The sequence below is a fragment of the Myzus persicae genome, unplaced genomic scaffold (genome assembly GCF_001856785.1).
Source record: "Myzus persicae strain clone G006 unplaced genomic scaffold, MPER_G0061.0, whole genome shotgun sequence".
Lineage (NCBI taxonomy): Eukaryota > Metazoa > Arthropoda > Insecta > Hemiptera > Aphididae > Myzus > Myzus persicae.
In genome coordinates this window covers 59,457-74,609 of record NW_019103959.1, presented here as the reverse complement: position 1 = coordinate 74,609, position 15,153 = coordinate 59,457, and the positions used below count along the sequence as shown (strand labels likewise).

Genomic DNA, 15,153 nt, shown 5'->3' with positions numbered 1-15,153 from the left:
GAAGATACATAGGCTAACATTATTGCCATTTATCAGTATATTTATTATTTACTAAACGTCTAATCTGACTGTGATTCTTGAAGATGGCGATATTTTAATGATTGCATTTTAGTAGTCAAATACTTAATAAAATAAAAAACTGCCAGTTCACACATTTCAATTATAAGCTGAATTACAAATTGTAATGTCATAGTTTTAAACTTTTTGCCAAGAACTGATGATTACATTATTTCTTTAAGTGTATAGATGGGTTTGGCAGTGCCAAATTTAAGGGGTATTAAGAGCACTCGCTCCAGGGACCTACATTTTTGAGCCCCCAAATGTTAAGACAATCGATTTTGAATAAGTGAAATATTATAACGAGTTGAATTATTTAAGTAAGAGGCGCATATTGTTATAAATTTGTTATTGTTGTATTAGAATATTAAATAAAAAAAACTTGGTTAAGTTTATTTGTATTTTGTATGTTATAATTTATTAAATGTACTTGTCTTTTTAAGAGAGGGACCAAAAATATTGTGGGCACACTTGAAATTTTGGGCTGCCTATGATGCACATTAATGTGATTGCATTTTACAAATCGATAAGTATACCAGAAATACTTTTATTTTAGTACCTTGTTTTTTAATTTATAGTTATCTTATTATTCCCTCCAGTTATGTACATGATAAGCATAAAAATTAAAATGATTGAATTACTTATGCATATAATAATAATAATAAATATTTATTACTATAGTTATCGTAAATGTATACAAAAAAATGTTCATAGTAGTTTTCATAATTACTTAACATAGTCTATTGAGACTGAAATTCTTAGTGTAGCAAGCCAAAATGTACAGGACACTCGTCAACAAGAGATATTATATGTTTCCAAATTTTCGATATAGACATAGTTAACACATATTCTGCTTGGTAACAAATAGTTTATGTATTAATACATTTTAATTGTGCGTGTAAAACAAAATAGTTATTTTCTCGATAAACTTATGTTTATTGTAAAATATGACTATAAATCTACAGAAGTACAGAAAATAATGTAAATTACAGTTAATTAATGTAAAATAAGGGCAAAGAAGTTAAAAAAAATTCAATAAAATAACATTATGAATATGAAGCATATTTTCAATGAATTTATAAGAAGTCATAATTTATGCAATATTTTTCTTTACTTAATATAATAATTTATTTTATTTTATTTTAAATAGTTTTAACTTAAATCTTTAAAAAGAAAAGGAACATACAATTAATAAATATGACCACTTAAGTTTTAAGATTATCTAAGTTAATTAATTCATTGCACCTATATAAGACAAAGTTTATTGTGAGAATTGGTATGAATCTATTTAATTGCCATTCGCTATCAACAATGCACTGAGTACTACTGACCATTCTGGTTAGTACAATTACCTACAACATTTAACATGTTCTAGGTTATTTATTTTTGTAGTTTTGAACATTTCATTTTTAGTTTGTTCCTCTGAAATTTGAAAACTGAACGCGTCAATCTTTGTTTTTTTTTAATGTTCAAGAGTGTAACTTTCACACCTTTAATACTGTAATATAAAAATAATAACATTATGACTATGAAATGTAGTAAAAATGTATAATAACTAAAATAATAATATTCATCTTTTACTTTTTTGTTTTTTATTTTTAAATTTTATCACATTTCTTAATAATTAACAAATATTACAGCTTTTGATTTTTAATATGATTTTTATGTATATAGACCATAATTGACCATATTTGTATTTAAGATCTGCGTATATACCTAACATAACTTACCTACTGTATAATTTGTTGTAGGTATAGAATTAACTTTGAAAGGATTTAATGGTTGCTAAACCGTTTTTTGACAGTTAAAGTAACTTATAAAATAAGAAAGGTACTAAAGTGGCAGCGACCGATTTTCATTGGTGGTGGTCAGAAGCTTCTTCCACCAATGCTAGAACGAAGCCATATGCTCTCAAGTCAGACTCCCGGTACATATCTTATTCTGAGGTCTAAGGTACCGAAATCATTTTACAACTAAGGGAATTGCAAACGTTTAGTTTTAAGGAGTTCATTATAGGCAGTTTAAAGAGTACTAAGGTGTTGTGTGAGTAGTGAATGATCATTACTTATGCTCGCCATTTATTAAACACATGACTTTGTTATGCGCATAATATCATGTGGTGTTGATACATTATAATATATGTAACTTCTAAACTTTTAAAATCTTCAAATTGTTTTCAGATAAACTTCAATAGATATACTTTACTATTAAAATTCGAAAAGGTGGGAAGTCGTTTCCAACGAAATTATGAGTACCTAAGTCATATTTGTTAGCAGAAATGTTATTACTTTATTTTATTAGTTTGATTGTCTTGAAATGGTATTCAATGTTTTAGTATTCTACAAAATAATTGCTGTTTTCATCCTTAAGTTTAAGTTATAATAGTTAAGTGAAACAATAGGAAAATATATAAGGTGTCAATAAAAGCAATTTATACCTACTCTTTGACTATAAATGAAAATCGTGAAAATCACTTTGAACGCTCCTTAGGAACTTAATAAATATTTGAAAAATAATTGATTAATTTGTCTCTAAAAAAAGGAGCTTAGATTTAAAAATTTAACTTAGTTATTATTATTATCTTCATCATGACTAATACAATATAATTCTAATTTCTGATGCTTTAATAGTTACATTATTTCAAAAAAAAAAATTTGAATATGATTTCATATTCAAGAATAAATTTGTATTGATTATTTAAACATGTGTCTTGTAAAATAGAAATGATACATTTAGAGCCCCTCCAGCCCACAAATAAATGTGTGGCTACGGTATACCTGCTGTGTTTAATATACATATATTATTCATAACTCATACAATACTACACCATTCTGTCTCATAAGGATTTTGCCAGGATTATGACATGAACATTTAAATAAATACTCACGAATCAAATCCTCTGATTTCTACTTTCCTCAACTTGGTAGCAATGAATAGCTTGTACAAATTCGCTACAAACGTGTAGTAAACATTACCCTTGTACTTGCTCAAGGATTGGTCAACTTCGTTCAACTAAAAGATGTATAAAACGTAACACAAATAAATTAAAGATTAAAATTATAATGATTGTATATAGGTTTCGTTTTTGGTTCATCAACGTTAAAAATAAGGCGAAAAATGTTAAACGTACCTATTCGGTTAAGAGAGACGTTTAATAAATGCATAATGTAGGTACTTCCCGATGGCAAAATTTTTTTACAAGTATTTTATGTTCAAATTTTGACGAAACAAGTTAAAAATTTATAAAATGTTCAATTTGTATAGCTAAAAATTGAAAATTCATAAAAAGGTTTCACGTAAGTAGTTAATTATACATTATAGGTATATCAATTGTTAGAAAATATTTTATAAATCATTCAAATGTATACCTAGTACACCACAGTACGCCAGTTCCTATTCCATATTGTACTAAGCATTGAGCCCGGGGACTTTATGGTGGTCGTTTGAAACTTGAGGGTACTTTATATTTTATATACTTATATTAATATCTAATCACTCCCTATAGTTCCTCCCCTCTGAACTAGTGCACTACCGCCAGACGGAGTTTGATAACCACAAAATATTACTTTCAAAACGTGTTCCATTGACGTTGTCGTCGTCACCAGCATCGAATCCATTTTGTATATGTGCAAACACAACGTTTCTATTTCGTTTTTCATCGCTGCTAAATTGTTTGTCAAAATCCGTAACTTTCGGTTTTTTCTTCTTAACGTCTGTTTCAGCTGTGCCATCATTGTGTTCATTCTACTGGCTCTATACGCAATACGCTGGTTCCTCTCATTTTTCGTTGATAAATCTTGTACTTGTAAGCTGAGACCTAATTTTTTAGCTTTCACCGCGTCCATGATCTAGAAACACGTTAAAAGATAAATTGTGATTCACAATCACTGCCCTTAATAGTTTTTCTTTTTTTTATTATTACATTACGGATGGAGCCTAATTCATTAAACAAATATGCATTAATAAAAGATAAAGGTATACAACAGTAAAACAGATAGAAAAAGATATAGTTATGACAAAAAGGTAGGTTGTTCACTAGCCATACGCATAAAGCGATGGATAGGGTTATAACGACCGTAGTTTGTGGTATAATACGGCACCGAGGAAGGCATGTGGTGACGGAGTGAACGTTGTGGTACTTTAAAGTTAATATTGGAGAGGGAAGTGGAGGAATTTATAGAACCGTCCAAGAGTTTGTCCATTTGCAGCTGCTCTTCCATCAGCCAACGAGGAAAGTTGTAGTACGACTAGTACAGGAAAATAGTCATGTAGATGAGTATGATCTATCTTCAGTACATATGAGATAAAAGATATGAGACGTCGTTGGACTCTCTCTAGTATGAGGAAGTTTGAGGTTGTATGGGGGTCCCATAACACTGATCCATACTCAACAATAGACCGAACTAGGGAGCAATATAACAGTTTTATTGAAGACTCAAGCTTAAATTCAGAGGCAATTCTTTTAATGAATCCCAGTACTTCGAAAGCCCTGCAAGATGATGATTCAATGTAGAAGTTAAAATGAAGTGTACGAGTGTAGAGAATACCTAGATCTTTCACACTCAATACTGAGACAAGAGTGGAATCATTGATGGTGTATTGTAATGGGATGAAAGATCGACACCTAGTAAAGGACATAGTTCGGCACTTCTTTACATTGAGGCTTACACTTAGCGAAATTAAGTACAAGACCACATTTTCCAGACTAGACTAGAGTAAGTGACAGTCATTGTTATTATTGTTTTGAACATGTTAAGGTCGTCAGCAAAAGCAAGAAAGTGGTAACCGGGCAGTATTTGTTTTATACCGTTTAAAAATAAAGTAAACAATAATGGTGGTAAATGGCTCCCTTGTGAAACACCGGGTGGTACCTATGAAGGAGCTGATTTGTGACAGTTGGTCTTTATCTAATGTGTCCTGTCTTTTAAGAATGACTTGATCTATGATGTAAGAGGGGGTCACCGAAGCCAGATTTTTAAAGAACTTTAACAAGAGTTGAGTGGTGAATGCGGCCAAAAGTCAGTATTAATTGTATCTACTTGAAGATGGTTTTCAAAGGCCTTATGGGTAAAAATGTTGAAAACAAGTGTGCTCGTGATGACGGAGCGGCTTGGTCTGTAGCCATATTATTCTTTTATTAGTATTGAGTTAATAGATACAGGCTGTATACTCATGAGCACAAGTGATTCAAACAATTTTGCTAGATGGGAAAGTATAGAGATGGGTCTATAATTTTTCATTTCGGATTCATCACCTGATTTATATACATTAGTGACACAACTCATTTTTCAGATAGAAAGGAAAATTCCTTCATCGAGAGAACAGCGGAAGAGTAGCGCAAGGAAAAGCTAATAGTGGATTTAATGTTGAATAAATAAATTCCTGAGAGCTCATCAGGACCGCTTGATTTGGCACTCTTTGTAGAAAGGCAAATTGTCCAGTTGGAATGCCATGTCGAATGCATTATTGGTGTGCGATGAGTATACGGAGTTAAAACGAGTAGAAAATAAATTAGAAGCCGCCTAAGGGCCAGTTCCTAAGGAGTCATTTATGTGGGCGGTATTAGATATATCGTTATGAGATTTGTTTTTGCTGACAAAGTCCCAAAAGGAATGAGGGTTGCTTTTTAATTCTGATTCAGTACGACCGGGGAAAGCCTTATAGCAATTCTTGGGTTCAAACTTAAAACTATAGCGAAAATGGCAGAAATATGGGTAGTTCTGAAGGCTGCGGCCTGCGAGTCTGTTTGAACTTTGGGTGTGCACGTTTTTTTTTATTGAATACGAGTTATTTTAAGTCTTTTGTGAACCAGGCTGGAAACTTAAAAGTATTATAAGATACTTCAGGCATAAACTGTAGAATACAATAGTGCAAGGCATCGTAGAAAGTATTTGTGGCCGAATCAACATCAAGAGACAAGAAACTATCGTACCAATTAAAAGGCAGCACGAATTTGTTTATATTAGAATAACGTGCTTTTGAGGAGATTGAAAATGTTGTGAGAATTAGAGGAAAATGGTATAGGAGTCCCCAATGAGATATTTATTCTCAAGGCTGGATAATATTTGTCACAGGGGATAAGAGTGTCTGAAACAGCGTCCGCTGAAGCACTATCACCGTTACAGAATACAAGGTCGAGAAGCTTTCCATAGTAGTTTTGGACATGATTTAATTGAAAATAATTAAAAAGGCATACGTTTCCTGGAGGCAGTGGATACTAAGACAAGTTTTGGAGGAAAACGTTAAACCAAGATTTGACCAGGTGATGTCGGGTTGATTAAAGTCACTGCAGAATAGAGTAATACAATCTGGATTATCGTTTATAACGGGCTGAACAGTCAACAAGTAGGACTCATAAATATGAGTAAGGCTGTTTAAGCTGTTAGGAGAAATGTTACCACAAAACTGAAACTATTTAGACTGAATTTGACGAATAAATGTTCGACATTATTAATAATAATTGGGATTCAATTACTGCATTGAATATTTCTATCACATCTCAATATGGTGTAATTATAAAAACCTAATTCAGTATCATTAATATTATCACATAGCCAAGTTTCTGTGAGACATATAAAATATAGTTGAAAATAGATACATTACAAATTAAAGTTTTTAATTTGGTCCTAAGACCTCTACAATTTTGATAGTACCCAATAGGTGAAAAATCGGTGGAAACATAAGTAGCGGGATTACAGTTATTAATTATTGGAGTACAAAAACGTGTTTCGGATGAATTATTATTAGAGCAATGATCGTTATTGCGAACATAATTAATTTCATTTTAATGGTTTTGTATGCTGGATGGAGGAGGAATAGATGAGAACTTAGAAATAAATATGTAGTATTTGCATAAAAAATTTGGTAGAGTAAACCAAGAATTTTTACTCAAGACCAGATTTTGCATAAAATGCATGTTGCTACTTTCAACATCATATCAAGCAGTCAATGAGTGTCCACAAATCATTACTTGATTGATTAAATATCAAAATTTTATAACGCAAATTTTTGCGTATTCTGACGTTAGTGAATGTTCTGCATAATTTTTCATATTTTAACAAAAAACCGTACAAATATACACCTAACGATCTAAAAAGGTGCTTTTTTTCTATTTATATCAGTATATCACCAATGTATCTACTATTTAATTTTAATAAAATATTATTTACAATGTATCAATAATTAAAAATTAAATTACAATTTGACAAATTACATTATTGTACTACATATTTGTTATAGTATTTTTACATCTTAATTTTTGTTTTTGAAAATTGTAATAAAACTTATATATAATTATCACTGCAAAATTAAAATCAAATATAAAATGGAATAAAAATAAAAATTTTATTTTGCATCTTTTGCATCTTTTTAATGCGTGTTTGCATGCATATTTTAAAATTTTAAATGCATAGAAATCCGGCCTTTAATTATTACAAATGTTGCATTCATTAGAAGGCAGCAAGGGCGTCCGCAGGAATTCGTCAAGGGGAGGGCAATATATTTTGCATTTTAAATTTTGTGTTTCACTAGATAGGCAGGTATCTTATTATTGATACAGTATTATTTGTGGCATATTTTCTTCCATATAGGCAGGGAATGTAAAAATTATTTATGAATTATACGTGAATAGTTGTTAAAACCTAATCTTACAGCATTCATTTTAATTAAATATTATGTAATTTTAAATTAGCAAATATACCTATTTTTTTAATAAATAAAATGTTACCATTAATTTGATAATGTTAGGTAAATTATACCAAGAGGATTTCGAAGCGCTTTGTATTGTTTTCCGAATCTATAGCTACGCGATACTTGTTTTAAAACATACACAAATAGAATAAGAAGTTTTTATTTTGCATTTCTTGACGGTTTTAAATTTTAAGGTCATTTTTCGAATTTTAGGATTTTTGGAGCATCTTGAAGTTTTTTTTTTTTAATTTAAATTTTACACTTTGTTTTAATATTTGCACAATATGCTTTTACATGATTTTTATAATAAATATATGATCTAAACCTATATATAAAAAAGAATAATTAATTTTCAGATTAAAAAAGTCCAAAACGATCAGTTCTGTCTGTAAAACTTTTTACAATCCTTTAAAAGTTTAAAATGTATACCTACTATAATTTATACCAAATTTATATTAGAATTAATTAAATCGTTTATATTAAAAATAAAAATAAGTTAGTGCACTATTTTGAAATGATTAAGGCTTTTTTAAAGTTTTTTTAGGACATTTAAACCATCAATAATGATTAGGATAATTGGCGCAGAAATGCCAAGGGAGGTGCAACTGCCCCTACTTGCCCCCCCTGCGGACGTCCTTGGAAGGCAGGGCTGATATATTTATGGTAGTATATACCTACTACCTACTTACTAGTATACTAATACAGGCGCGCAGTATATATTAGACATTGGGTAGTTATATGGAATTATATGATAGGTATACATAAGTAGTAACACAACTATTAATATTGTAAAATGTCTACCTGTTTTTGGGCTATGATTATTTTATTCAGACGGCTATTTTCTTTCGTATACATTTTGTTCTCGATTTTTAAATCTAAATTGTCTGACTTCAGCAACGTATATTTTTTATCCATTTTGAACCAACTATCCGAACATTTATTCAACTAAAATGATAAAAACAATATAAATTACAAATTAATCATATATTATGTGCATTTAGCAATTGACCAAACCGTTAGGTACATATTTTATCTAAAAAAATTATGGAAGGATGAGAGGGTTAAAAAATAAAATAAATTCAAATTAATCAACAAATAAAAGTTTTACATGGCCACTTTGAAAAAAAATATATTTAGAAAACATTTGAGGGGGCGCGGGGGGGGGGGTTAATCTCTATGACCTCTCTGTTTCCGTGCCTGTAATAAAATAAAAATAAACTTACTTCCGTCTTAATAATAACATTTTCTTGTAAAGTTCTTTGAAAAGTTGAAGACATTAACTTATGTAGGTTATTCTGAATCGTTGTAGATAGTTGCAAAAGCTTAGCTTCATTTTGACGTTTCATACTGTAAAATAAATAATTGTTGTTGTTCGCGTGTACTGGGTTAATTTAAATGTGTAGTTTTTAACTATAATCATCGATATTTTAACAAGATTTATTAATATTTTACTTACTGTTCTTTGGCTATGATAAGTTTTTTTTCAGTTTCATAAAGTAAATTATCGTTTTCTCCCTTCAGTTTTGATAATTCTTCCTCTTGTTTCAAAAACTTATCAGTTAATTGAGATCTTTGTTTTTTAAACTCATTTAGTGAATTTACTTTGCTGTCTGCAAATAGTAGAACAATAATTATTATTTGATACATTTAATTTTCTGACTAAGATTTTGTAGACAAGCTCCTATTCGTATTTCAATCAAATTAAATGTTAGTTTCTCTTTTCACGCAAATAGCTAAAGAGTAATATTATTTTTAAGTTTTTTTTCACACAATCTATGCAATCTATAAGATATATTCAAATAATTACTTTTTCAAAGTGCCTACCATAAACATTATGTTTTTCGAACCATATAGTGACTACGAAACAATTGAAACTGTATATTGTCAAAAAAAGTATTCACATTAATGAAAAGGTATCATTCTAAAATTAATGCAATTTATTTTTCCCTCAAATGTTGTAAACAATAAACAAATATAGTTACCTATATGAGATATTTTAACTATTAAGAGGACGATACACTCCTATGGGTTGTCCCAGTCTTACAAATGTACAACATAGCTACCACTGTTTAGCGCGCTACAATTATACTCCCCCTGTATTTATAGTAGAAATACCAAAATTCCACTACGGAAAAGGAGAAAACTACATGTTTCGTAGTTTTAATATTTTATAACCAATACATTTAAATAATTAAAAAAAAATCCAATGTTCTCAAACTAATAACTTTAATTGTATTTATGTTGTCCAAATAATAAAAACACTTTAACACAGATTGGTTTATTAATATATTTTTATTTTTAAGTGAATTATGAGAATTTTAAAATATTAATACTTCACATACTCATAGTCATAACTCACTTAAAAATTAAAATATCTCAAAAAAACAATGATAGGACAAAGATAATGTCTTACCTAAAAGTTTAATAATAGGTAAATTTACTCTAATATTAAAACTAACAGCATGTTATTGAAACTAGTGAACGAAAATTTGGTATGTCTTAAGTTTATAATTTATTGTTTGACTATTAATTACAGCAAAGAACTTAGAGGGTTTTTAAGAAACTAATATAGATTTATTCTATCGAATTATTTTTCTTACAATCAGATGTGTACAATAAAATATTATAATAACCTCATTATGACATTATTCTAAGGTACATCAATTTCACTAGCTGTTTTTAATCTTTTATGATAAAAGAGGAAGTTACTATTACAAACAGATCACTTTAACAATCAATTAAGCTATAAATTATTATAATTTTTGTTTGATTTGTATAGGTACCAATTAAAATAAATGTACACACTTAACAATCCAATTTCTGCTTTCAATTGTCCAAAAACGGTTTCAAATTGTCCATTCTTCTTCATTATAATATCTTCATAGTTTATTTTTTGGTGTTCAATAGTCTACAAAAATAATAATAATTGCTATATTATTTTAAATTCAAAGAAAAATGTAAACAATAGTTGTCTCAATTATTAGTTAATTTTTTGTTAAGTCTCACCCGCATTTATTGTCTCCGTCTTACAAGTCGTACCTAATAATGTAACATAGGTAGCACTTTTATGTTAAGCAGTTCTCGCTTGGTTAGTTTTATATTAAAGTGAATATAATGACTATTACCGAAAATAAGGATAATAACTAATAAGTCATGACCTTGTCTGTTTTTAAGCTGTTTTTCCCATGTTTTAATTATGACATGAGTTGTGGACATTTTTATATTTTAATATTTTCCACGCAGAATGTGATCGAGTATCGACAAAAAGCTGAGTTAAAGTTCATATAAAAAACAATATTGTTAAAACTACTATCTTGCTATTATTAATTATTATACTGATATTTGATACAAAAAAGTAATTCAACTCGAATTCAAATTGTTGCAGGTAGTTAATACTTTTTTTTCTAAAAAAGTACCTACATTTAAATAAATAATTAGTTGAAATTTAAATTATTCATTCAAATATATGAAAACAAATTACTTTTTTTTATTCATTCAAAATATTATTATATTACAGTATTACCCTCGATTATTTACGGAATGGGGTGGCTGGACATTCACGGATAAACGAATTCCGCGGATAATCTGCGAAATTAAAAAAATAATAAAAAATAAATTGAAAATTGAAATTTTTTTATTTCCGTAATTAAAAATTAAAAATTATGTATATGCAAAAAAATCAGTCACAAGTTGTTGTTTCTTCGTTTGTAAAGTCTTCTTTTTAACTTGCGATTAAAGTTTTTTGAACAACATTTTGTCACACAGGGTTGTATTGTATCGTTTTGTTTTTCTAGATATTGAATGATTCCATGTTTATATTTTAAAGCGGCTTCATCTAGCGGATGGTCCGCTCGCTGATAATTGAGAGTACACGGTATAATAATTTTTTGCAATATTCTGATGAAAATACTCATAAATACACAATTTTGTCAACAATTTTATTTTGCTGTGGGTGTTGTAAAATTATTTGTCAGTATTCAGTATTCAGTATTCAGCTAAGTAGGTAAGTTTAGTAGAGGTACTTTATAAGTAGCGAATATGACGTGTGCTATGTACATAGGTACAGTTAATTAATATACATACAGTTTTTAATGTTGAAACAGTGTTTTCCAAATCAAAGATCTCGTTGTTTTTCATTTCAACTTGTTTCGATAAATATGCAATAATGTCACATTGACCCTCTTTTAACGAATTGGCCTTTTCTCTTTCCAAATCGTTATTTCTCTCCAACTCTGCACACCTATTGGTTACTCTATAGAACACAATATTATATTAGTATACTATATAAATAATTGCTGTAATTAATTATTAATATCTTGTATAGATTCATAGAAATATTATTTACATGTAAAATAATTAATTTTCTAAGACTAGAAACTTAATACAAACATTTATATACCCAATAATTTGTTATAGTTTGTACCTATATTATATATATACATATATATATTTTGTATATATTTCATAAAATGATAAAATAGCCCAAATACTATCGCAGAGTTTTTTAATACATGTATACCTACTCAGGTATATTAGTATATGTTTTTAAAATACCTAATTTACTATGCCACAGCAGAATTGAATATGTACGAGGTACGACGGAACGGTCGGAACTTATCAACACTAAACATTAGGCACCTACTATAATAATATGGCCGATGGCTGATGATGATAAAAATGTTTGCTTATAATTTAAACAATTTTATATTAAAGATTAATGTATTGTTAATAACAAATATTTACATAGTATGTAGAAAAAATGTATAATATATTATTACTATTAATATATATGCATGCAATATGCATAATAAATCAATTCAGTTTTTGAAAGTGGGAGAAAAAAGTTTTCCTACTCATTTAATTGAAATAAATAAACCGATCGTTTCACTCGCACCCTTCTTTCTACTTAATAACTCAATACAATTTGCAAGCTCCGCTTTGCCAGCACTGGCGCACTGTCACTTTCAAATTTTAGTACCTAACCAGTAACTTTGACAGTATAGTTGTACAGTTTTTTGTATAAATTTGAACACTTTTCAAAACACTAGAAAATCCGGTTTTGCTATGCACATTTTGGAGAAACGTTTCCTTAGCACTTGCAAAGAATAACCGGGTTTTCCTGTGTTTGTAACTGTGTACAAATGGTTTTTTTTGTCAAAATTGTACAAAAAAAGTACATAATAGATATTATCAAAGTTTGGCATCAAAATTCGTAAGAGGTAGTGCAGGAGAAAGGAATTCAATTTACATTGTATACATATAATTAAATATTAATTATCATAGGCACAAATTTCAAATTTTTTTTTTTGAGGAGAATATTGACAACAATCGAATTGAGTGGGTAAATGAATACTTATATCATCTAGTACGCCTTCTAGAATTAAAATAATCCCTATTTTCAAAAATATTGATTAGTATTAATTATGTAACTATACAGAATAAAACAAAGTATGACATTAATTACGTATAGTATATAATAATAATTATTACCTATAAATTATTAGTAATAATAATTTCTATATTCATTTTAATTTTTAATACAATTTTAATGGATAAAGTAAAAAAAATCTTAATCAATATAAATATATATTTTTAAGTATTTTTCATTAAATTATTTTTGAATTTTGATTCTATAAAAACAAAAATATCTATGTCGAAGTACGCAATCATGTCTTGAGCCCTAAAGTATCTGCTCTGCTTGCATTATATATATTTATATATTATAATATACAGGAGGTGTATCACAAAGGTCGTCAGAAAATGTCTGTATTTCAAAGTACTGCAATTAACAGATCTTCTTGATACACTCTGTCTCTATAAAATATACTATTTCTAACACATACGCACAACTTCTTACTTTTAAATTATAATCATAGGCTCAAATAGGAGGGGGGACTTTAGGAGTTAGCCCCACAAACATTTCTGTTTTTTTAAGCTTATTTAATATTATTATAGTGGGGCTTCAGCTCCTCCCCCAAATCTCAAACGATATTTTAACCTATGGTTATAGTATATAGCATATACGACCGCAACGTGATGTACAATGGACATGCAGTAATACAATATACACACTGTAGTCTGTAGTCGAACTATTGTTATTTGCTGCCTATTATTAATTATCCTAATATGGTTCATCACATAGAATTTCAGATAATACCTGGCGAGCTTTTCAGTGAGATCAGCTATTTGTATATTGTACATGGTCCGATCCACTTCCTGCAATGCATCTTTTTCTTCTTTGACGTTTTTCTTCTTGTGACCTTTTTTGTTTTTTTTCTTCTTTGCTGGTGAATTTTGCATGGTTAGTTTTCGACTGTGGATCTACAGACACCCCTACGAGCGACCGACTAATATAATACTATAATAGGTAAGTATAATAATATATATTGTTTGTTAAAAGCCCCTTGCTAAGCTGTGCGATGGAATGCTCCGTCGGGTCTACGAGCGTCGGTATATCGATCTAACTTGTCGTTAGTGTGTCAGACTACTCATTCAGGTCTCAGACACTCAGATTTTCAGACATAAATAATATCAAATGCGTGTAATAAATAGGAATTGTTGAACAATTCTTCAAACATGGGAAAATTATATAAAAATGAACATGAGTTAGTTAAGTAAGTTGAGTCAACGTGTATAATGTTTTAATTTAAATTAACCATATATATTTTGCTCTATAAGATATAAAATTAATATGGAGTAAAATATTAACATATTTATTATGATTTTTAAAAAATATATTACTTGGGCCACCACATTAAAGTTTATGTAACTTTAAAATTGTTTATATAACTATAACGAATCTATTAAAAATTAATCCTACTGTTCATTCTGATTGTACACTATATACTAGGTATCATATAATGTGTAGTTTCTTAGGTGATTAAAAGTGTGTATCTACTAAATTATTAATTTAATAAATATTTATTTCTGTACTTTTATTTTAAAAATTGTTGTTTACAGCGTAATTACACAAACAAATATTTGATTAACTTTTAATTTACTGTTTAGCTATAGATTTGTCTATACATAATTTGAATTAAACGCGTTGGTACCTATTTATTATTTCATAAATTAAATTAAAAAACCAAAGTTATAATGAATAATTAATTTAGTTAATCTATATAGTTACTTCTTTAATTAGAGTTGCACAGGTGCCCAAACTGTGGGCCATATTAAGTTTTGAAATATTTTATATTTATGTATGTTGTATAGTGAAAAATATTTAATACTAGGTATTTAAAAAAGATAAGATATATTTTATGTAGGAATACGAGAATATGGGACAGTATCGCACTATTGTACCATGTACCTACTACCTACAGAGATAATCAATAATCATAATACATTTTTGTAATTAGTTCATTGCTAGACGATATCTGGTAATATTCAATAGATATGAATTTTAAA

At 28.7% G+C, this 15,153-nt stretch overlaps 1 protein-coding gene across 1 annotated transcript; it reads right to left on the bottom strand.

The window, feature by feature from the left end:
• Positions 1-1,262: 1,262 nt before the first annotated feature.
• Positions 1,263-14,301, bottom strand: LOC111036936 (cilia- and flagella-associated protein 157). Its single transcript, XM_022319236.1, has 9 exons — positions 13,904-14,301; positions 11,830-11,998; positions 10,552-10,654; positions 9,203-9,356; positions 8,970-9,093; positions 8,548-8,691; positions 3,624-3,905; positions 2,945-3,069; positions 1,263-1,555 (listed from the first exon to the last, which is right to left on the bottom strand). The coding sequence occupies exons 1-9, from the start codon at positions 14,044-14,046 to the stop codon at positions 1,438-1,440; spliced, it is 1,362 nt and encodes a 453-aa protein (XP_022174928.1). The 5' UTR covers positions 14,047-14,301; the 3' UTR covers positions 1,263-1,437.
• Positions 14,302-15,153: the final 852 nt, after the last annotated feature.